The sequence below is a fragment of the Macaca mulatta genome, chromosome 4, assembly GCF_049350105.2.
Source record: "Macaca mulatta isolate MMU2019108-1 chromosome 4, T2T-MMU8v2.0, whole genome shotgun sequence".
Classification (NCBI taxonomy): Eukaryota; Metazoa; Chordata; class Mammalia; order Primates; family Cercopithecidae; genus Macaca; species Macaca mulatta.
Genome location: NC_133409.1, coordinates 21,428,970 through 21,451,944, shown reverse-complemented (window position 1 = coordinate 21,451,944; position 22,975 = coordinate 21,428,970). Strand labels below are relative to the sequence as shown.

Here is a 22,975-nt window from a genome sequence, read left to right as displayed (position 1 = left end):
AAGAAACTTAGCAAGAATAAAGTTATATATTCGTACCTATTTCTGTGTAATAATAACAAACTTTTTAGTAAAACTATGTGGCAGGCAAATAATGCTACGAGCTTTATATGCATTACTTCATTCAATCCTTGGGATGACCTTGTGTGGGAGGAATAATCCATATTTTACAGACGAAGAAACAAGTTTACAGAGTGTAAGGAACCTGTCAAAGGACATGTGGCTAACACAATGGCAGAGCCCAGATGCAAGGACAGATCCAAAGGCCACTGGGGCAGAGCTGTTCCTCAGGGTTTACAAATTAAGACAAGGAGCCGCAAAAAGCCTGCTGCTTGGAAATGGATGCTGGATAATTCTATGTTATCAACCAGGGCTTGAACAGTAAGTGCTCTCAGTTACAATCCTATCCTAAATCTCTTTTAAATGCATTCATTCATCTTCCCATATTATTAAGTGAAATATGGTAAACTTAACTGCACCTTTCTTAAGTGATTCAGGATCTGTAGTGTTTTCCAATAATTAGTTGAGTACATTTTGTTTTGTTTTTAGCTCTGGAAAATCACTAAGAATTTGCTGAGGAGTGTAATCTTAAGCTCATAGCAACCCATCTACCAAGAGCTTGGCTAAAACAATGTATACGGATGCTGTCTGGTGGACATGCAGCCATTTCATTTTTCTACACATGCAAAATCTACCAAAGGATTAAGCTAGATTAGGAAAAAAGTGGCCTGGGCTAACCCATATATCCATCCTTTTCACCACCCCCACTCCCTCCCTGATCAAGGTTTTAGTAAACTTTGCTTTGGAGATCCTCTATCGAGGGATACACACATGAGCAAAAGAGGCATGGTCCCACTCTCAGGTCAGTCTGGTGTAAAGAAATAACACTGTGCAATTCATCATACATGCACTGCAAGGATGAGAAGGCTGCGAGGGTTCTTCATAAAAGCCCTATGGGAAACTTCCTTCTGATCCTTGGGCCAAGAGTAGTTAGTTCTACAGAGTAACTGATCCCATGGTCACTGTAAACTTCAAAACTGACTAAGCCTACTTTCTGTGCTGCTAAAACCAACCAACCAACAAACAAATAAAACCTCTCAGTGTCCACTTGTGGCCCACTCATGGTGCGTTTCAGATGCCTTTTAGCAATTGTCGCATTCCTTGTCTAGTCAATGTCTCCAGTCTTTCCCCCCTCTTTTCTCTCTCAGCTACTTCTAATTTGAAGCATAGTATTTTATGCTTCCTTAACCTTCTAGGGGAAAAGTTATAGTAGAAATAAGTTATGAGAATTTTAGAAAAGTAGAATAATATGTGCTGACCCCCCAAAATCCTGAAAACTGATTTTTTAAAAATCCATTTTAAATCTCTACTAAGCACTGTTTTCATTATTTTCCTACCTTATCATTTAGGCTCTTGAGAAAAGAAAAACTGATGGATGATTTTCAGTTATTTAAAATTCTGCTGTTTTTTTTTTTTTTCAACTATCTAAGGATTGAATGCAGAAAGCAACCATTAATAATGAGGATAGCCCCCTATGCCAATTGGCATATACAGAACTTGTATGTTTTATATCGAGGTGATACTATTTCAAAAATAGTGAACTCACTTTAAGTATGAGAAAATATTTCCATTGTTTCCAGCCCTAGATTTATGATCTTAGTTCATTAAAGCTTTCTAAAAGTAGTGCATGTTAAGTTCTAATAAAGCTTTTATATAACACAGAGCCAACTGCAACTTAAATTCTAGCTTTCATTTGGAAGGCAAGATTTATAGAGGGAAAAAGACTTAATTAAAAGGGTAAAAACAAAGACATTATTGGTGATATCTTTGGCATTGTAATTTTTAAATTAATAATATTTTGCCATTATATATTGGATTAAAATAATGTATTTTTATATTTTATTTTATTTTTTATTTTTTTGAGACGGAGTCTCGCTCTGTCGCCCAGGCTGGAGTGCAGTGGCCAGATCTCAGCTCACTGCGAGCTCCGCCTCCTGGGTTCACGCCAGTCTCCTGCCTCAGCCTCCCGAGTAGCTGGGACTACAGGCGCCCGCCACCTCGCCTGGCTAATTTTTTGTATTTTTTAGTAGAGACGGGGTTTCACCGTGTTAGCCAGCATGGTCTCGATCTCCTGACCTCGTGATCCGCCCGTCTCGGCCTCCCAAAGTGCTGGGATTACAGGCTTGAGCCACCGCGCCCGGCCTATATTTTATTTTTAAAACTAAGTTCAGCACAAGCTTAAATTACTCTGTTACTTTTACTGTAATGAAGAATGTATGTTCCCTAGCAAAAGGGAGAGAAACGGGGGAGGGCTTCTGAGAGAGGATGCAAGCACCTCTGAAAAAGCAGATATAGCACATAGATTAGTCTCATCATTCTGCGGTGCCCAATCGTCTGGATACTCAGAGACACACACAATAAAAATGCATGCTGTTATTTTTCAACCACCAGTATCATTATAAATCTATGAGATTCCTGTTTTACTTTGTAGGATATTAGACGGACAGAGTACAATTGAATATTTTCCATTTAACCTTTCTTCTTCAGGATGCTTAAGTGAATCTATAGATGTGAACTTTAACCTCTTTATTTACTAGATAGTCAAATAATATGAACCCCATTAATAAATCTGTATGCATGTATATCTCATAGGTACTTCTTTTTAATACCAGACAAATGACATATCATTGTTACTTTCCCCTAAACCTTCCTCATTGGTGTTAACATTAGATTCTTGTATACATTTTAAAAAGGGCCCAGGGGAGCATCAATGAAAGTTTTAATGGAACAAACCCAAGGGGAAAATTTTATGAGTTAAACAGATGTTCTAGTTTTGAGAGCAATTAAGATTAGTAAAATCCCAAAGGATACTATTTCCTTGGAGCCTACATATACCAAATTACAACCAAATAGGGTCTAAGTACTAGGTAGATAAAATAACAGCATCAATAATTACCATTATTGTCATTATTCTCATTTACCGAGGGCTTACTATGTGACAAGAACTGTGCTAAGTACTTTACATTGATTATTGCACTTAATCCTCCTAGCAACCCTATAAGGTAGATAGAGTTGTTACTGCCACATTATACATCAGGACACTAATGCTCACACAAATTAAGAAAATTAATCTGAAAAGTTAATTAACTAAGAGAATTAACACAGCTGAAGAGTGAGGGAGCTGGGATTCAAAGGCAGTGTGACTCCAGAGTTGGTGCTTTTCTACCACACTAGAGTGCAGCATGATACAAATGTTTAAGTCATGAATGAAAACTAAGTCATGAATGAAAACTCCTTAGTGTGTGGAAATGATCCACACACTCAATTCTAAGCAGAGAAAATACTCCTAGCTGAGGCTTTAAGAACCCAATGTTTGCAACCTTTGCCCTAGGTAAACATTATAAAATTACTGGGCTACTTCTTCATCTTTGAATCCCCAGCACCTTAGCACAGCGCATGATACACAGTAGATGCTCAATAAATGTTTGTTGATCAAATGAATCAGTGAATGAACATAATTTAGTAACCGGCTTTCAAAAGAGTAGAAATGCTCTTCAAAGAAAATGGCAAATGCATGCAGCCTGATGAAACTATTGTAGAAAGTTGTTTTTTTTTTTTTTTTTTTTTTTACTTTCATAATATTAATTATTGATCTCTTCTGTAAATAACAGCTAGTTTTTTGGGTTTTTTTCTGAAATCAAATATAGGTGAACTACATCCTAAGATAATGATAACACTCATTGTATACTTCTTGGTATGTAGTGAGGACATGATTTAATGGAGCAATTAAAACAGAGGTAGCTGAACTATAAAATCACTGAACATTGTTTTAAATTATTACAACACATAATTGTGTTGTAATTGTGCTCAATCACAAATCTAAATTAAAGTTTAAAAGTCTAAGGGTTGGGTGTGGTAGTTTTTAAGAAGTTAAAATTTCTGTGAAGTCATTACACAACACAACTTAATAATAGTACCTGCCAAAACAAAATGCTCAAGTAGCTCAACTTTCTAATTCAAGATCACTTTTGGAACTAGAAACCAGATGTAAGCGTAAATTCTCAAGATTTTACCTTGAAGGTCAAGAGAAAGAAGTCAACTGTTCAGCTCTATTAAGTCAAAAATTGGCTTTTAGTTTACTAGATAATGGCCTAGAGTTATACCTATTTCTATCAATATTGCCATGAATAAAGTGCTAGACTCCTAGTAAATTTCTATACACCTCCAGGGATCAATAAATCTGCACTTGTGGAAATTATGTAAAAATTATATTTCTTTTAAGTTATTTATTTCTCTTATCATAGAAGGAGTCTCATCCTAATGGCAGCATTCATTCATTGGTATTTATATACCTGAATATTTTACATTATAATGAGAAAATTATACTAGTCTTGTACAATTCTCATAATGTTACTATATTGTGCTAAACAATCTCCATCAAAAATGGTATTTCACCATCCATTACTTTCTTGTGAGATTAAATACATGGTTCTCTATAGGTACTATCTCTGGAATATTTACATCGATTTCTTAATTTGCCAAAATCCACTTATCTAAAACAAGAAGGACTTTAAAGAGAAAGTACCCTTCTAGATGACAAAGGTTTCTTTCTAAATAATGTCAATATGGTTGCCATTTTAAACTAAGTAATTGAACAAATCAATTAGTGGGTTACTGTAGCATTTGATAATGTAATCTGGTAATTCAAATATCAGAAAAGTTTTCATACATCTTTTCTTTCTTGCCGTCAAGAATAGAATAAGATCAGTTAATATCAGTCAAAGTCAGAAACAACTACATACGTGGCTAAGCTTTGAAATAAATCAAATAAAAAATTCTTTTCAACCTACAATATTGTAAACTTCAAAATAACTACATATACTTAGCAACAGGCCTAAAATATCAGCTCCGATATGGATCTAATGCCAACTCTTGCCTAATACTTTTCATTACAAAATTCCAGAAATTTATCGGAAAGCTTGCAAACCACCATCCTTCACCCTTGTGATATGTTAAGATGTAATTCATCAAAGTATTAGGTGCATTCACAGATTTTTCTAAGCATTTAAAATGAGCTCTCTCTAGTCCTATGACAAGAGGCAGCTTACATAATTTTTAAAAGTATATTTCATACAATCTATAAATTCTTTTATTGCAACTGAACCATAAATATATAATTAAAAACTGCATGAGTAAAAACATCTGTAGAATCCCTTGTTTAATCAACTCATCACATATCTGTTTGGAAGCATATGAAGCATTAACTATAAATTAATAAAATAAAATTAAGCTTATCAAAAAGACAGGAATTTGTTCTCAAATCTTAAAACTTCTGAAACTAAATTATTATGTAATTAGAATTCCTCACACAATTACACAATAATGTTGGTTTTCCTACAGGTCTCAGAAATCTGCTGGTTATTGGAGGGGATGTGTTTATAAATTGCCAGTCAGTCCCACCCCATTCACCTTTAGTTCCTTACGATCATAAAATGCAAGTAAGTCTTAATTACTAGAAATGTCTTGCTGAAAAAAGTTTTAACCACTTGGGGTCAATCAAACCTAACACCAGATGATAGTAATATATGCATGTTGAATATGGAGGAAAGAACTCTCAACAATCAAAATGATACTCTTTAATCAATTCCGCAAATTAGTTTTTCTTTAGATTAGGCTGCATCTAAATATTTTCCCTCTAACTTTAAACATGGAAGTTACTACATCTTTTGAAACTAAGGGCCATTCATAAGACTGGCAACACAAATAACACCTTCCTCCACACACATACACAAAGAGGTATATGAAGATCTGGCCTCTGAGATTTCATATGGATTTGTTTCTTTCTAATGCAGAGTTACTACAGTAAGAAGAAAAAGACAAAAATCTACCAACTAGGCTGCGCTGCCATCCTCTCCATGTAGTCTTTGGCCATGTCTCGGGCTTCAATGTTCTCAGGATACAGCACACAAAACATTGCCAAGGCACCTAAGTTGTTTCCATAAATTTCATTCCAGCGGGCACTGTAGTCCTTGGGATCCCAGGGAGGGAGGTATTCCAAGGGGCTGGACAGCATTGTGTGCACAGCCTCCGTGAGGCGGGCTGCAATGTGCTCGTGCGAGCTGGCAGCCCTGCGCTGCAGCTCCGCCACTTCTGCCCTGGAGAAGTACAGCATGGGATGGCTGTCATAGTTGGCATTGGTGAAGGGAATCATGACTTCTGGGTTCTCGTCGGTGATGTAGGCTGACACAAAGCGAAGCAAATATATGAAAAACACACTGGGAGCCCCCCGTGTGTGAGTCCTCATCGTGGCATCAGATCTCCAAATCTCCAAGGCAGCCAAACCATCTTCGAAAGATCCTACACGAGATAAAAAGGAAAAAAGCGTCTGTCAGCCAAGGGAACATGGCACAGGTGTGGAAACATATGAGAGGTAGAAACCATATTTGAAAATAAAGCTTATGAATTCAGATTTTTAAAAATACAGCAAAAAAAATGTAATTAGGAAGAAAATAACTAAAACAAGTTCTGATTTTATAGAGTTAAACATACTACCTCAGAATTGTGTTCATTATGGAAAACAGAATTTTGGACTTAGGGAAAATGTATAATATTTGTTCAAGTAAGGAAAAAATTATTCTTGGTATTCTTCTCACATAGTATCATGAAAACAAATTAGACTGTATTTTTTTTTTAGACATTAATCCATAAACCACAATAACCAAAAGCTGGTAATGAACAATCATCTGGGAATCTGAGTAGACATTACAAAAAACCAGAAAATCCTGTATTTCTTACTACAGCCTCTTTCACTGTAACTTATCTCCTTTTCCTAACATTTCTGAACCAGGGATTAGGATCAATACATCTGTAAAACTGTAAGCAGACAAAATACTATGAATAAGGTTAAATATCCTCTTTATGTGAGCAGAAGGTAGAAAGAGAGAAGACAAGGCCATGTAACCATCTACCAAGCCCCTGTATTTCCTCAGCTGACATCAGCAAGCACGTATTAAAGACCAAACACAGCGCCACTGGGACCAGCAACTGACATGCCTTCATTCAGAGAATAAAATCCCAGAATTAAAAGGCTGAAATAACATGGGTGCATTTTCCCCTTATTATCTGAAACTACTGTCTACTTTTTCATTTGGCATATGGGATTTTGGTGTCATTCAATAAGTGAGAAATGTAAACAAAGTTCACATATTTTCTTAACTACTTGATTTTTCTTCAAAGCCCCTTTTTTCAGTGGCAGATTTGTGCACTGGTTAAAAGAACGTCTTTCAAATGTAGAAACACAAAAAAAAAAAAAAAAAAAAATCCCCAAAACCTCAGCCTAGTCAATGTCCCACATCTGGGATAAAGCAGGCAGAAAATCCCCCAGAGGAGAGTCAGGGAATTCTTAAAATTCTTAAGAGGGGAAAGGTTATAGAAAGCAGACCAGAAAAAGACAGTTTTATGTAAATAATGAACAGTGGTTTTCAATTATTAAAGGGAGAAACTGATGGTGGAAAATCAACCTCCCAAGCTGAACACAAACTGTTTTTCCAAGGAAAAACTGCCTCATCATATTCAGAAGGAGAAAAACTAGTAATTTAACAGATACGGAAGATCAATCTACATTTTCAACTTGCTGTGTGTGTTTCCATGAAAAAGGCAATGAGGCATCATTTGAGGGTGCTACCTTATTCTGGAGTTTTTCATATTTCTACATATATGTGAAACTCAATGGCAGTGGTTTTGTAAAACGTTTTACATTTATTTCAAGAGCAGAACTTCTGATGAGTAAAAAATTAATATAGCCATACTAAATAAAACATATGAAATAGAAATAACTCTTGGACTCTGCCAGTATTATGTCTAGCACCCAAAGTCTCAAGGCGGCTGGCAGGCTGGATCCTTCAAGGTCAGAGATCCAGCCAAAAGAAATAGTCCTCTGTGGTTATGCCTGAGGAGGGGTGTGGTCTCTGGCAGCACAGAGAAATGGCTGGGTCTGAGGTAATGCTCAGTTCCCCCCAGGGGCTTATTCCTTGCTCCATTTAGAGAACAATATACCGGACAGGCACGGTGGCTCATGTCTGTAATCCCAGGACTTTGGGAGGCGGAGGCGGGCAGATCACTTGAGGTCAGGAGTTGAAGACCATCCTGGCCAACACGGCGAAACCCCGTCTCTACTAAAAATACAAAAATTAGCCGGGCGTGAGTGGGGGGTGCCTGTAATCCCAGCTGCACTGGAGGTTGATGCAGGAATCACTTGAACCCGGGAGGCGGAGGTTGCAGTGAGCCGAGATCCGCCACTGCACTCCAGGCTGGGTGACAGAGCAAAACTCTATCTCAAAAAAAAAAGAAAGAGAATAATATACTGCTAACAATTAAAAAAAAAAAATCCTGTATATATTAAGTCCCTAAAATTCTAAGTCTGAATGCTTTCATCAATGCAATCAGCACTGTGGGGGTTTTAGACACTTTCTCCTTTAATTGAACCCCCCCACACACCCAACATACATGCAATGAAAGATCCCTCAACTACTGGCTTTTGAATGTGTGGGAGCTCAGGTGGATAGCGGAGTGGCTCCGGCTATGAGCATATGGGTAAGTAGGTATTAATATATGGAAACTAGAAATTTTCCATCTCACATTCTGTACAAACTTCCTCAAACGTGGGTAAGGTTAATTCATCATGTTCTTTCTCCTCCCCTGTGCAACCACACTCCCACCCAGGCACAGAATCACTGTATATTCAGGACTGCTCCAAAGAGTCCCTCACACTGCGGGGCCTACATGCCTAACTCAGCAAAACTCACAATATGACCCCTGCCACTTCTGCCACAGTGCTTCCAGTTACGTAGGATATGCCTGAATATATTTAAACCAGAAAAGCTGATCCTGAAGCATAGAACCTCATTAAGATGTTGTTTTGGGAAGGATGCCATCTCAACATGCCAACTGTTATTGAAGGTTCTGTAGCTATTACTTCGAACTCGTGCAAGGGAGTCAGAGCAGCCAAGTTGTGCATTACTGTACATTTAAAATATTAATTTCGGTCAGAATACCACGTTAGCCAATGCAGAACCCACAGAGATTCTGCAGAACAATTATCTGTGAAGACTGAGGAGAAAGAACCGTGGCATTCTCAATACCACAAATGGTGTACTACCTTCCCCATGCCCCACTCAGTGTGCCCAGCCCCCAGTGCTCTCCCAGCTATTAAGGCTTTTGTTGATTCACCCAAAGAGTTGATCTCTCCTGTATCTGACACATACCCGTATCACACTGGACTATTTCGGTTGTTTACATGCAATGCCTCACAGAAGGTGGGAACCTTCTTCCTCTATGTATCATGGAGCTTAGCACTGAATCTGGCATTTAAAAGGCAGCATGCTGGCTGCGCTGAACTAAACCCCTGGACTTAGGAGTTGGTAGAGCAGACCTCATCATTAAATAAGCATGGAGAAACTTTGTTCCCCCTTATTTAAAGCCAAGGCAAGTTTAGAACTTTCCAGAAAAAAGTCCCTCTAGGAAACTAATGGGAGAAAACACGTATGAAGTCTAGAAACTTATGTAGCCTAAAAACTATCCACTAGTTTAAAAAGAAAAGAAATTAAACCTAACTAAACTCTAACCCAAACTTGTTTTAGGCTGGTAACCTAAAAGAGGAAGTAATACCCATCCATCATTTTAAATCTGTCTAGAAAATTTCACTGAAAAATCTCTATTTCCAGTCATTGAGTTTTCTCTTTGACCTTCCACTCTAGACATTGTGTGTGCTCACTGTACAAAGTGCCAAAATTAAAGGAAAGGAATATTTCAAGATAATTTTAGGTGGACCAAAAATGGACAGGCTTTATGTTAATTTTATGTACTTATTTTCATGTACATTATGAAAAACCATACCACATCAAACCTGAGATTTCTTTTTTTTTTTTTTTTTTTTTTTGAGACGGAGTCTCGCTCTGTCGCCCAGGCTGGAGTGCAGTGGCCAGATCTCAGCTCACTACAAGCTCCGCCTCCCGGGTTCACGCCATTCTCCTGCCTCAGCCTCCCGAGTAGCTGGGACTACAGGCGCCCGCCACCTCGCCCGGCTGGTTTTTTGTACTTTTTAGTAGAGACGGGGTTTCACCGGGTTAGCCAGGATGGTCTCGATCTCCTGACCTCGTGATCCGCCCGTCTCGGCCTCCCAAAGTGCTGGGATTACAGGCTTGAGCCACCGCGCCCGGCCCAAACCTGAGATTTCAACAGATACGCAAAACTCCTGTTTAAAATATATTTAAACTTAAAAGTTAAAAAAAAAGCAAATGAATATGGCAAAAATTGTTGAAAGTAGTACCCAAATAACTATAGTTTGAGAAATGCCAAAAATGCTTACTGAAACAAAGGGCATTAAAGGCTAATGAGTTTACAGAGATGATCAGCCTCAACTCTCCCACTTTCAACACTATGAAACAAACACAAACACAAACACACACACTATCTTGAAACGTGCCTTCTGTCCTGGAGAAATAAGTCTGAACTTTGAGATGTTTGTGGATGATCTCTCAAGCTATTCACCCTCTATTTCATTATGTTTCAGAGACAGCAGAGCACTTCTAGCCCCTTTAAATCTTTAAGTTTCACTTGGCCCAGTTCAAGGGCATAGCATTTTCAACATGGAAAAATTACCAGTGACTCTCAGCAGCTGATGCTACTAATAAGTAGCTTATCTACAATTCAATTCTCAGGCTATTTCTGAATAATTCTATTGAGCATCATGTCCTCTGAAATTCTCTTTTTCCTCTTCTAACTCTACAACTTTCATGATCCACCTTTTCTTCCCATTCATTTGTCTTATGCCACACAACTTGGATAGTAAAACAGTCCTAAATCTATGAGGTAGGAGGATCAGTTGAGGTCAGGAGTTTGAGACCAGCCTGGTCAACATAGTGAGACTCCATACCCATAAAAATAAAATAAAATAAAATAATAAAAAAATTAGCCAGATGTGGTGGCATGTGCCTGTAGTTCCAGCTACTCGGGAGGCTGAAGCAGGAGGATTGCTTGAGCCCAGAAGTTCAAGGCTGCAGTGAGCTATAATTGTGCCACTGCACTTCAGCCTGGGTGACACAGTGAGACCTTGTCTTTAAAAAAAAAAAATCACGCTGTTACTGCTATAATTCAGTTAGCAATTTGATCATCTCTCTGCCTATGTATATTCAGCAGTCCAAGTTTAGCATTACGTGTAGGCCAAGCCACATGAATTATGAATTATAATTACCTTAAGCAGATCTTTGTAAAGCAACAATAGGCCCCAAATTATTTTGCTTTAATTCTGGTTCCAATAATCCACTGCAGCTATGATGATTCAGCAGTCACACAGAAAAACTTTGTTTCTGTGATCCTAAATGCTTTTCACATATTTGATCTTTTACTCTTCAATAACTTAATATAGCAAAATAGTATTATTTGTTCCACAATAAATTTCAGAGAAAGAACTAGAACTTGCACCTCCTAAATCCTAAGCCAAGATTCTTTCCTTTAACCAAACTAATTTGTGAGAATGTTCAATAACATTAAAAGTTCCATTTTTTTTGCCATCTTTACACAAAGAAAGCACAGACGAGTACGCCGAGAAGAAAAAACTGAACATTAAACTAGTACATCGAGTTTCAAAAAGATGTGGGTTTCAAATGATCTGGGACTGTTTATAGAATGAAACAAATGGTAGTACAAAAGTTCTTTCAATTCCACAGGTTTTAGAAAACAGAGAAATTACAAGGATGGAAGAAAGAAATCACCCTGTAGAAAGTAAAACATGCTCCAAATCAAGAGGGATTAAAAAACCCTTTTATAATATGTGCCAAATCTGAGGAACACAACATAATGATTAACAGTATGGGGCATGGAGTTGGGCAGACAAGAGCATAAATCTCAACTCTGCGGCCTCCTAGCTTTGATCAACTGACATCCCCTCTCAAAACCTCCCTTCTGTCATCCATAAAATGAAATATGCTTCATGGGGTGATCAGATACGTGTGATGCACTTAGCCTAGAACCTGACATGAAGAGCTCAATAATATTTATAAAAAGGAAGATGTTTCAGACCTGCAAGATTATATTAACCTATTGATAAAATATTTTATTTGAAAGAAACTAAATCTTCACACTTTACAGGCAAAATATAAGAACCACAGATGTTAACTGACTAGGGCCAGATCATACTGCTTATTAGAGACTTAGCTGAAATTGGAACACAATGCTTCTGACTCTTCAACACATCACTCATAGTAAGCTCATCACTCACAGGAAAGGAAAGCATATGACCCTTTAAATTTTTCAAGTATTTGTTAGAGGTTTTGCCCCAAAGAAAATAATAATAGATTAAATGAGCTATTATCTAAATTTTCTTCCCAAGGTCAGTAATTTAATTCTTCATACACTAAAGGCGACCACTTCTTACTATATTCTGTCGGGAGAAAGGCCTGCCGATCTAACAGTGGCTGGGAAACACAGTCTCTGACTGGAAAGCTGTTTCTTAGTAACACACTTATATTATGGAAGGAGTACATGAAAATTTAGGGGACACTTGCTGCCACTGCAAGGCGGATGGGTTAACCTCAGTCCAGGATCTGTTCCTGGCTCCATCACTGCCATCAGTATCTCAGCTGATCATCCTGGAGATGAGATGCTACTTAATGTTAAGCTTCCCCATCTCTCACATATGTAAAACCAGAATGTCAGCATATTCGTTTACCATCAAGCAGATTGGGAAATATTTTCTGGCTTCACAGGCAACCAACACAGGAAGTGAATTATTAGATAATTGCCTGGTGAACAAGCAAAGAATCAGAACAAAGGCGATGGGAAAGGCCCTGAGCTTGGGGGCAAGTCGACCAGTTAAGATCGCTACCATAACTTCATTTGAAGGAGGCTGCTGAAATTGCCAGCAGCCGTCACAGATGCCCTTGGGATATCATTAAAGACAAAATTTTAAAAACTGAATTGTAATCATATTTAGAAAACAAGAGTGAAATGTACATCCCCTATAACTCCTGCCACCACACCTGCCAAGCTCAGCCAAAGAGCAGCTGCTCCAGTTTGCTCAACTTAATGGATGGGCCTCATAGTTAGTTACATGATTAGGAATAACCCCCACACTAGAACCAGTGTGCCCATATCTTTGAAGAGGCAGACCCGACAAATGAATGTTCCTGATGTTGCACCCTCTCCTGTGGAAAACAGGCAGACGTTGCCGAGGTTAGGCACTGTGACTCGCTTGCTCATGCTTCCGTTTAAGTCCAAGATCCCCCCTCCTTCAGGCCTCCAGTGAAGTTTTAGGAAAACCTGATTGCCTGAGAACATTAGGATATACTAGACAGGGCTGCATTGCCTTCTCTGATCCATTTTAGGATTTAACTCTCAGAGAAACTTATTTCCAAGTGCCTTGGGAAACATCTTGCGGTGGTTTCACATACTACTTCACTGTTGCCACATATTTTAACTATAGTAATAAAATGCATATATTTTAAAAGGTCTCCTTACTTTTCTATTTCAGTTTTATTAAATGCATAATTAAAATAATTTTTTGAAGAATGTTTCCTCAATACCAAAATAAAATCTTACATTTTCTTGGTAAATTTCTGTAGTGAAATAAATCTAACCTTATTCTTAAATATGTCAAATCCTAAGAAATCTATGGCTTTGGTACTGCACAATCATTCCCTAAAATTATACTCCCTGATGTGTAAAGCCTGTGGACTCAGACAAAAAGGAAAAAATCTTAAAACCGAGAGCCCTGTTTTTTTTTTTTTTTTTTTTTTTTTGAGACGGAGTCTCACGCTGTTGCCCAGGCTGGAGTGCAGTGGCGCGATCTCGGCTCACTGCAAGCTCCGCCTCCCGGGTTCCCGCCATTCTCCTGCCTCAGCCTCCTGAGTAGCTGGGACTACAGGCGCCCGCCACCGCGCCCGGCTAATTTTTTGTATTTTTAGTAGAGACGGGGTTTCACTGTGGTCTCGATCTCCTGACCTTGTGATCCGCCCGCCTCGGCCTCCCAAAGTGCTGGGATTACAGGCTTGAGCCACCGCGCCCGGCCCTGTTTTTTTTTTGATACGGAGTCTTGCTCTGTTGCCTAGGCTGGAGTGCAGTGGAGCAATCTCAGCTCCCGGCAAGCTCCGCCTCCCGGGTTCAGGCCATTCTCCTGCCTCAGCCTCCTGAGTAGCTGGGACTACAGGTGCCCGCCACCACGCCCAGCTAATATTTTGTATTTTTAGTAGAGATGGGGTTTCACTGTGTTAGCCAGGATGGTCTTGATCTCCTGACCTTGTGATCCACCCGCCTCAGCCTCCCAAAGTGCTGGGATTACAGGCGTGAGCCACCGTGCCCGGCCAAAAGTGAAAGCTCTTAATCAAAATCAAGAATAATTTTGCTCCCTAAAAGGTAATGTCCAAACAAAAATCCATAATATGAAATGATAGTATATGGACCCTCCAAGAATTTGCACACGCTGCTGAAGGAGTAATTAGAGACCTGAGGCCACACAGCAAAACCACACCATGTATAATAACGGTGTTCACTGCCTTCAAATACAACATTAAAAAAAACTTTAGGTCAGGCTTTTATTAACTTCAGCTCTGTACAGTCAAGGAATATTTCTATCATTGTCCCCTGAAAGGTTTTCATGAAGATACTACATTTTTTCATTAATGTGAAGCCCACTTTATTTGTTATACCAGTGGATGAGAATTGTATAACTTCCTTATATTAGAATAATTCATGTAAAATATGTTTAAAATGCTCACAAACATTTTCTGATGTCAAGTCTGAAGGCTTCTCCTCCATCCACCAGAGACCACCTGAGTGAGAAATGTAGTGGCTATCAAACTAAATTCATAATTTAGTGGTAGAGGTTAGCCTGGTGCATGTTACTACTAAACTGCAAACCATTAGTATCTAGCATTTCAGAGCGTGGCTATCATTTTATGTGTAGAAAAAAAGTAAAATCTGTATTATTTTCATGGAGAAAAGGGAAACTAGGGTAGAGATATGAGTGTACAAAAGTCACTTATGAGACTACTGGGGCATCCAATTTTGCTTACAGAAAGGCCAAAAGAAACAATGAAATGGTTATACTTTCTAAGATAAGCTATAAATAAATTCTAGTTTATCTAGCAGTCTAACAATTAAAAATCTTCTGATTAATATTCCTTTATTACAATTTTAGTTGCTTTTAATGATGGTTTTAGAATACGCTATCAAAGTATTTTCAGAATTTTTTATTTTGATATTATTTTCAGAATAAGTTAATATTGAGCATAATTAAGTATATATTTTTAAGCTGAATCACTTAAAAAATTGTACTTTTTGCCTGTTATGCTTTGCAGTGCATTGTGATCCAGTATTAGAATATCAATTCCTTACCCAAGTTGGGGATAAGAATTTCTTATAAATACCAATCAATTCTACTATGTATTGAAAAGCTATTAAATCCAGGAATTATGGGCCAGGCACAGTGACTCATGCCTGTTATCCCAGCAGTTGGGAGGCTGGGGCAACTGGAGTGCTTGAGCCCAGGAGTTAGAGACCAGCCTGGGCAACATGGTGAAACCCTGTCTCTACAAAAAAATACACAAATTATTTGGGCATTTTGGCGTGTACCTGGGGTCCCAGCTACTTGGGAGGCTGAGGTGGGAGGATAGCTCGAGGCTAGGAGGCAGAAGTTGCAGTGAGCCGAGATCGCCCCACTGCACTCCAGTCTGGGTGACAGGGTTAGACCCTGTCTCAAAAAAAAAAAAAAAAAATTAAATCCCAGAACTATGTTAGGCATTGAACATACAAAGTGGGCAAGAAAATCTATGCCTTCCCTAAATAACTATAGAATAAAAATATAAGAAAATTATGTCTCTGAGGTTTTTTTTTTTTTTTTTAAACTGTAGTACTGTATTACTCTGCCTGAAAATAAACATGAATAGTCAGTCTCCCTTAGTCCAAAGCAATTTATTTAACCTACTGAACTTGGCCACTGAAGAAAATTTGCAATGTTTTTTTTAAAAAGTTTCTCTGAAGAGTAAAAGATTTTCTGTAAGAGTCTGAAGGACAATCTATGGCTCTCTCGGCAATAGCTTTAACCATGAAAACACTTTTGTGGCATTACTAACTAAAAAATAAAGTATAGAAAAGAGGATGAATAAAAATAATGAAGCCAACAGCTAAATCCCAACCCTATACAGTTTCAAATAACAGTTAAACTAAACCACAAAATGCTCCTGAAAACCAAAGTAAAATTTTTCTTCCTGCAGTAGATTCCTGAAGGCAGACTGGCGAGATGGTTAAGAGGGCTGGCATGAGGTCACAGTTGTTTGTCACTGTATGACTTTGGACAAGCTATCTAAACCTATTTCTTCATTTAAAATAAAATGCTATTTGTCTCACTGACTGGTTGGGAGATATTAAATGAGGTAGCACCTATAAAGCCCTCACCACTTCATAGTGAGTGTTAAAAAAAACAAAAACAAAAACAAAAAAAAACGCTAGTTATCATTCATCTCAAAACACTATCAGTGGTTGACAGCGCAAGCTGAAGCCAGACTTCCTGGGTTTGAATCCTAGCATCATCACATCCTTACCTACGTTCCTGTTTCCTCCTCTGTAAAATGGATAAAATAATAGTACCCCCCTCATAGGGTTTCTGTGAAGCTTAAATTAGCTGATATACTTAAAGCATTAAAATGGTGCCTAGGATTTAGAAAGTGCTCAATAAATAGTAGCAGCCATCATCATCTTCTCAATGAGAACATCGAGGTCAGTCCAACTGAAAGGAAGTGCACCATGACCCCAGGAGGAAACACTCACAAAACTATCATTCAGAGAATGCTATTTTAAAAATATGTTCGATGCATTGTTTATTCTCAACCTTGCAGTCTCTTCAGGAGACTAAAAATATCAAATACTTTGAGAAATATAGAGTATTTGATGCCAAAAGGTTTCTTCTTCTTCCTGCTCAACTGCACATTTGTAACACTCAGGCTAAATATCCCAAGTAACCAAACAGATCTGAGGAAAAAAACAATTACCAATCTACTTCTTCATCAAGCAAAGTCTATGTATAGATAAAGCTAACTGATTCACCATACTGATAAAAACATGTTTATACAGTCATGAAAAATTCTAAATGCAGAAATATAAGTACTGACGAAATGTAACAGATGAAAAAAATTACTTATAAAACTTAAATATAATTTTTTAAAATTTTGATATTTAATCAAAATACATTTTCCACTTTCCACAAATCCTAATGTGTATTATCTTTCAACTGGCAATGTAACTCCTTGAATCTGTAGATTAAATATCTTTAATTCTGTACCACCAATTATCCCCCTTTGATTTGTACATATGTGACTTTTTTTCTTACCAGTTGTGATGGTTAATTTTATGTATCAACTTGACAGAATCATAGGGTACACAAATATTTGGTCAAACATCATTTCTGGATGTGTCTATGAGGGTATTTCCAGAGGAGACTAAACTGAGTAAAGCAGACTACCCTCCCAATGTGGGTGGGCCGAAATAGAACAAAAAGAGAGGGAAAAATTTCTGTCTGCCTAATTGCTGGGGCTGGAACATTGGTCTTCTCCTGTCCTTCGGCTGGGATTTACACCAACAGTGTTCCTAGTTCTCAGGCCTTTACATTCGGGCTGGACCTATTCCATGTGCTTTCTTGGATCTCCAGACTGCAGATGGCAGATTGTGGGACCTCTCAGCCTCCATAATTGCATGAGTCAGTTCCCATAATCTAGCCAATTCTAGATATAGATAAACAGATGTAGGTGTAGACATGAATCTACTGGTTCTGTTTCTCTGGAGAACCCTAATACACTAATTAAAGCTGCTTAGGCCAAGCCCTTTTTCAAATTCCCGTTAGAAAAACCAAGTATCCCTTTCCTAGTGCTCACTCTCCAGAATCTCACCACCTAGGATAATACACCACACTCTTCCTCTTCCCTGACACTTTGGGAAGTTAGTTTCTGGGATACCATATTCATTCTCCTGCTTCTCTTAATACCTCTGTGGGAAATCCTTCTTATGCTTTTTTCCCAGAAAATTTTTACTGCTTAAAAAAAAAAAAAGAAAATTTTTACTGCTTTTACTGTACAAAGAATGTGTATTTCACTATCATATTTAATCCTCAAAATTATCTTATGGGTAATTTTGTTGGAAATAGATGGGGAAACTGAGATTTAGAATAGTGAAATAACTTACCCAGCGTTGTTCAATGAGTGGTCAGGTTTATTTTTGACTTCAGGTGTGTCTGAATCACAGTCAAGATTTTAGCCATTATGCCTCACTTCCTTTCTCCCTGGGGGCTGCCTGCAGTGTCTCAATCCTGGGACTTCCTGCAAGAATATGGCCGCATGGCCACACGTGGTCGTTTGCTCACTCCCCCCTCCTTCCTCGTAACCTGCTAAGGTGCTCATTTATACATCTAAAACTAAATTCTTCCAATCAGAACTTTCTTAACTTCTTCACTACATTTTGTCAAACCAATTATTTGGAAATCATCTTCATTTCTTCCTTGTCCTTTTCCTTCCACTTCCAATTTTCTCACCAAAGTCATGCTTTTTTTCCTAAGTACTGTTTCATTACTCTGCAGTTTTTCAACAGATTCCTGAGACTGTCCCAGAATTCAACATCAACCTCCAGGGTAACTTTCCTCCCTTTGACTTCTTTCCTGAATCCAATAAATATCACATACACTTGTGGGTTAGTTTCTCCATTCCTCTAGCCCTTTGTCTGCAAACTCCTATGGATAAGTCATGACATCGATTACAGATTTTCAGGGGAAATGCCCCACAAAAAAAGTACTACTAACCTCACTTATGTAATCTAATCTGGTTCACTCATTTATGAATTTAGCTAAACCCTTCTTGACATTATGTGTATTTTTGGTATGTCCTTATATCATATCTTCTAGCATAAGGTACTGTAAGTTTACTCTCTAATAATAATAATGCTTCTAAGAAGCACTAATACAATGTTCAAGGATCTACTATGTTATACGGGAAAGGGTTATATTAGCAGACCTGAGTTGCTCAAACCATACACATTCCCAAGAGAAGTCTTCAGGACTGGCCCTTTACCAGCTCATGAGAGACGAGCCCTTGGAATATTCTGCCTGATAAAGAGTTTTTTATACACTCGAGGCCTTGGGTTACATGGCAGTAACAGTTTAGTTACCTAGGTGATTTATGATAAACTCCTATCTTTGCTCTGGAGAGGCTGGAGTCTTGAGTAGCTGAAGTCAGTCACACAATTGAACTACAATAAAAGCCCAGGACACCAAGGTTCAGGTGAGCTTCCCTGGCTAGCAATGCTTTGCATGTGTTGGCACACATTGTTGCTGTGAGTACAACTCCAGTAGGAGCGGACACCTGGAAGCTTATGCCCGTTTTCTCCTGAGCTTTGTCCCATGTACCTTTGCCCTTTGGTAAGTTTAATCTGTATCCTTTGGCTGTGTTAAAACATAACCAGATGATAACAAATGTTGTAAGTCCTTCTAGTGAATTGCCAAGGCTGACAGTGGTCTTGGGGACTGCTTCCCCATCCATATGCCCTTTTTCTTCTTTTTAGTTAAATCATCTAAGTTCCTGTTAGAATTATGAGTGGCTTGCCATAATACTTTGTCCCATTATAAAAGAAAATGTGATACTTTCACCACATCTTTCTCTTTAGTCAACTTTTGCTATTTTTCTCTGACTTACACCCAGAAAAATGACTAAGAATATTGCTGTTGAAATAAAGGACAAAGCAGCATATACTGGACTGACACTTTTTTTAAAAGGCTTTGGGAATATTCCAAAAATGAAATATATGGATGGTAAGCAAACGGCTAAAAGGAAGTCCATGGGAAAATAATTTATGGGCATTAAACCTGTAACTGCAGTATATCTGATTAAAATAAAAATTGTATACACTGGATGAGTATATATGGAGTGGTGCTTTTATTACTACACATGAAGTTCTTTTACATTCTTTACTTATATACAAGCATTCCTCATTTTTCCAGACTTCAACTACTCATCAGTGATAAAATTTACTTTTTTTTTTTTTTGGCTGTCTTTAACATTTCTAAACATTTTTGTATGTACTTATTTTGATTCTCACTTTGGTCTCACAGATGAAAACCTGTGAGTTCTTTGCCATTAAAATTCCGGCATACTTTTCAAACGTCCTCCCATGAATCATAACTCAGAATACCACAGACTTGGTTTGTAAAACAATGATACATAGATGTAGTGAACCCAAAGACGTAGGCACTGCCTTCTTAGACTTCCCCATCTCAGTTACTGGCAACCAATCCTGCCAGTAATTGGGACTCAACCCCACCCCCTCCTTTTCTCCCTTCCCTATTTCACTCTCCATATCCAAACTATCAGCATATTATGTTGGCTCTACTCCAAATCCGTCCAGAATCCAGACACTTTCACCACCACCATACAGCCACACCATGTCTTGCCTGCAACAGTCTCCAAATTTGTCTGCCTGCCTTCACTCTTACCTCCCTAAAGTCATTCTCCACATAGGAGCCAGAGTGATCCTGTTCAATCCTAATTCAGAGTATGTCACTGCTCTGTTTAAAACACTCTAATGGCTTCCCACCTCATTCAGATAAGCATCAAAGTCCTAAGCATTGCTCTCAAGGCACTAAGCAGTCTGGCCATACTGCCTCTCTGCTTTCACGTCTGACTGTCCAGTCTCTCTCTCTGCTCCAGTCACACTGGCCTCTTTATTATTCCTGCACACACGAGGTGTGCTCCCTCCCCAGCGCCTGTACATCTGTTCCCTCTGCCTCGAATGCTTACCCTAGGATATCTATGTGGCTTGCTCCCTCACCTCCCTTAAGTTTTTGCTCAAATATCACTTTCTCAGTGAGGTCTGCAATGACTACCTTATTTAAATGACATCATTACCACGTCCAACCATCACCATTCTCTAATTCCCTCCTGGGTTTTATTTTTCTTCATGGCACTTATGACCTTCTAATCTACTATATAATTTACTTATTTATTTTGTGTGCTTGGCTCTCCTATCTAGAATGTGAGCTTCAGGAAGGCACTTTGCTTTCTGCTACATCTCCAGCACCTAAAAGTGTACCTAGCATTTAGTAAACACTTAAAAAATATATATTAATTGGATAAATTTAACTGTGTCAAGATGTAAACTTTCAAATCCTCAGAGATAACTAAACATATAGTTATACAGCTACATAAATATAATTACATGAAAAGAAACAATAAAAATTTGTGTAGGAAGACAAATCATACGGAGATAAATATATTACAATGTTTAAACTCTGAAGGTTACTCTGAGTGATTATCACAGAGTTTACTGAGAGCTGTGATCATGGCCAGTGCCTTCCCAGCCTCCCCCAAGGTGCAAAGCTCCCATTAAGTCCACCTCAGGCTGCTAGGTGGCTTGCTTTACCCCCAACTTTCTTGCCATCCCATTATTAGCATGCCTAACTAATATGCCTCTAATCGCAGTCCACTGCCTGAATGTCTCTTGTTATTTCCTGACATTCCAAGGATAGTTTTCATGAGTCCTCTCTGGGTCTTTTTCTAAATGCCACCTCAAAATTTTCGGCCCATCTTGCATGGGATTAGGCACCTTACACTCTCCCTAGTCTATCCATGTCCAGACCAGCCAAACCTTCCTTTCTGCTGAATGACGGTTTCTGTGCTGACTTTCATTTAGGTTGCTCTGTTTTGAAATTTAAAGTGATTCCCTCATGTCCCCATGTCTAATCACATTCCCAAGGATTGTAATTATTATTTAATGGTTTGGTATAAGGACTTGATTAGTGTTACTGTCTGCAAATTTAAAAAATCTTTCTGTACTATTAACTTTTCTCTAGAGAATTCAAAAGAATACTCTCGAATTATTATTTCTTCTACATCTATACCATTGCTATTATTTTCTGCTAAAAAAAACTTACTATGGCATATATTTAAGTCTATGAAATGTTACTAGTCAGGAAATAATTTTTGAGGAAAAGCAAAGCTCTAGTAGACTGCTGGAGACTACATATACTATGTAGAGCAAGATAATAATTTCTGAATTGATGGCCATGGATACACAGGACAAATAACATGCTCCTGCAGAAATATTCCAACTCAGTTCCACATCTGTAAATTGGGGATAGAAATATCTATGTCCCAGGACTGTAAGAAAGATGAATGATAATATAAGCAAGGTGCCCAGAGCAATGACTGTCATATGAACGGTGCTTAATAGGTATGATTATTTAAAAAAATTAAAAACTCCAACTGAGGGCCTGAAATATGGCCAGGTATTTAATGTCCATGTCTGTGTGCACGTACAAGTTCATGAACATTTAGTGTGGCATCTATATCCTCATCTGGGTGAATAAGTTGTCCTTATTTCATTCTGTCTTAGCATCCTGCTCTGAGAGTGTTAGCCTCATTCTTGGCATCTCCTAATCTAGGCATATACTTCTCTCTTGCTTGCATACTTCTCTACCCAAACTTTCATACCCACCCTACCCATTTTTACCCCATATCTATTCACAGCCAGATTCCCCCTAGCTACTTCTCTTCTGATCAAACCTAATGGAATTCCTCTTTGTCCACGCTGGAAAAAAAATCTCCCTTTTTTACTAAGCTTATTTTTCAAACTCTCTTCTTCTGCCTAGCCCTAAATGGATGTGAAAACTAGATGATCACCTGTCAGGTGATTCAGAATTTAAATAGGGTGTCAGGTGGTTCAGAATTTAAATAGGGTGTCAGGTGATTCAGAATTTAAATAGGGTGGGGTTGGGGAACACTTAAGATCCTTCCAAATTACAGATTTTATGAAATAACTGAGTCTTTCAACAACAACTTGTCTCCAGTTGTGCTCTCCCATGCAGGCCAAATCTCACATCCTACCAATTCACAAGCAACACGGAGACAGTCTCTTCAATTCCTGAGACAGCCTAGTTCTCTAAATGACT

General features: G+C 38.3%; 1 protein-coding gene across 2 annotated transcripts in view; it reads right to left on the bottom strand.

Moving 5' to 3' along the window:
• Positions 1 to 22,975, bottom strand: part of DSE (dermatan sulfate epimerase) — a 67,639-nt gene that overhangs the window by 32,904 nt on the left and 11,760 nt on the right. Inside the window, exon 2 of one of the 2 annotated variants that reach the window (XM_001111756.5) lies at positions 5,886 to 6,354. In XM_001111756.5, coding sequence (XP_001111756.1) covers positions 5,886 to 6,301 — 416 coding nt within the window. In that variant the 5' untranslated portion in view covers positions 6,302 to 6,354. The remainder of the gene's footprint in view (positions 1 to 5,885; positions 6,355 to 22,975) is intronic. The other variant, XM_015137544.3, reaches the window with a different exon arrangement.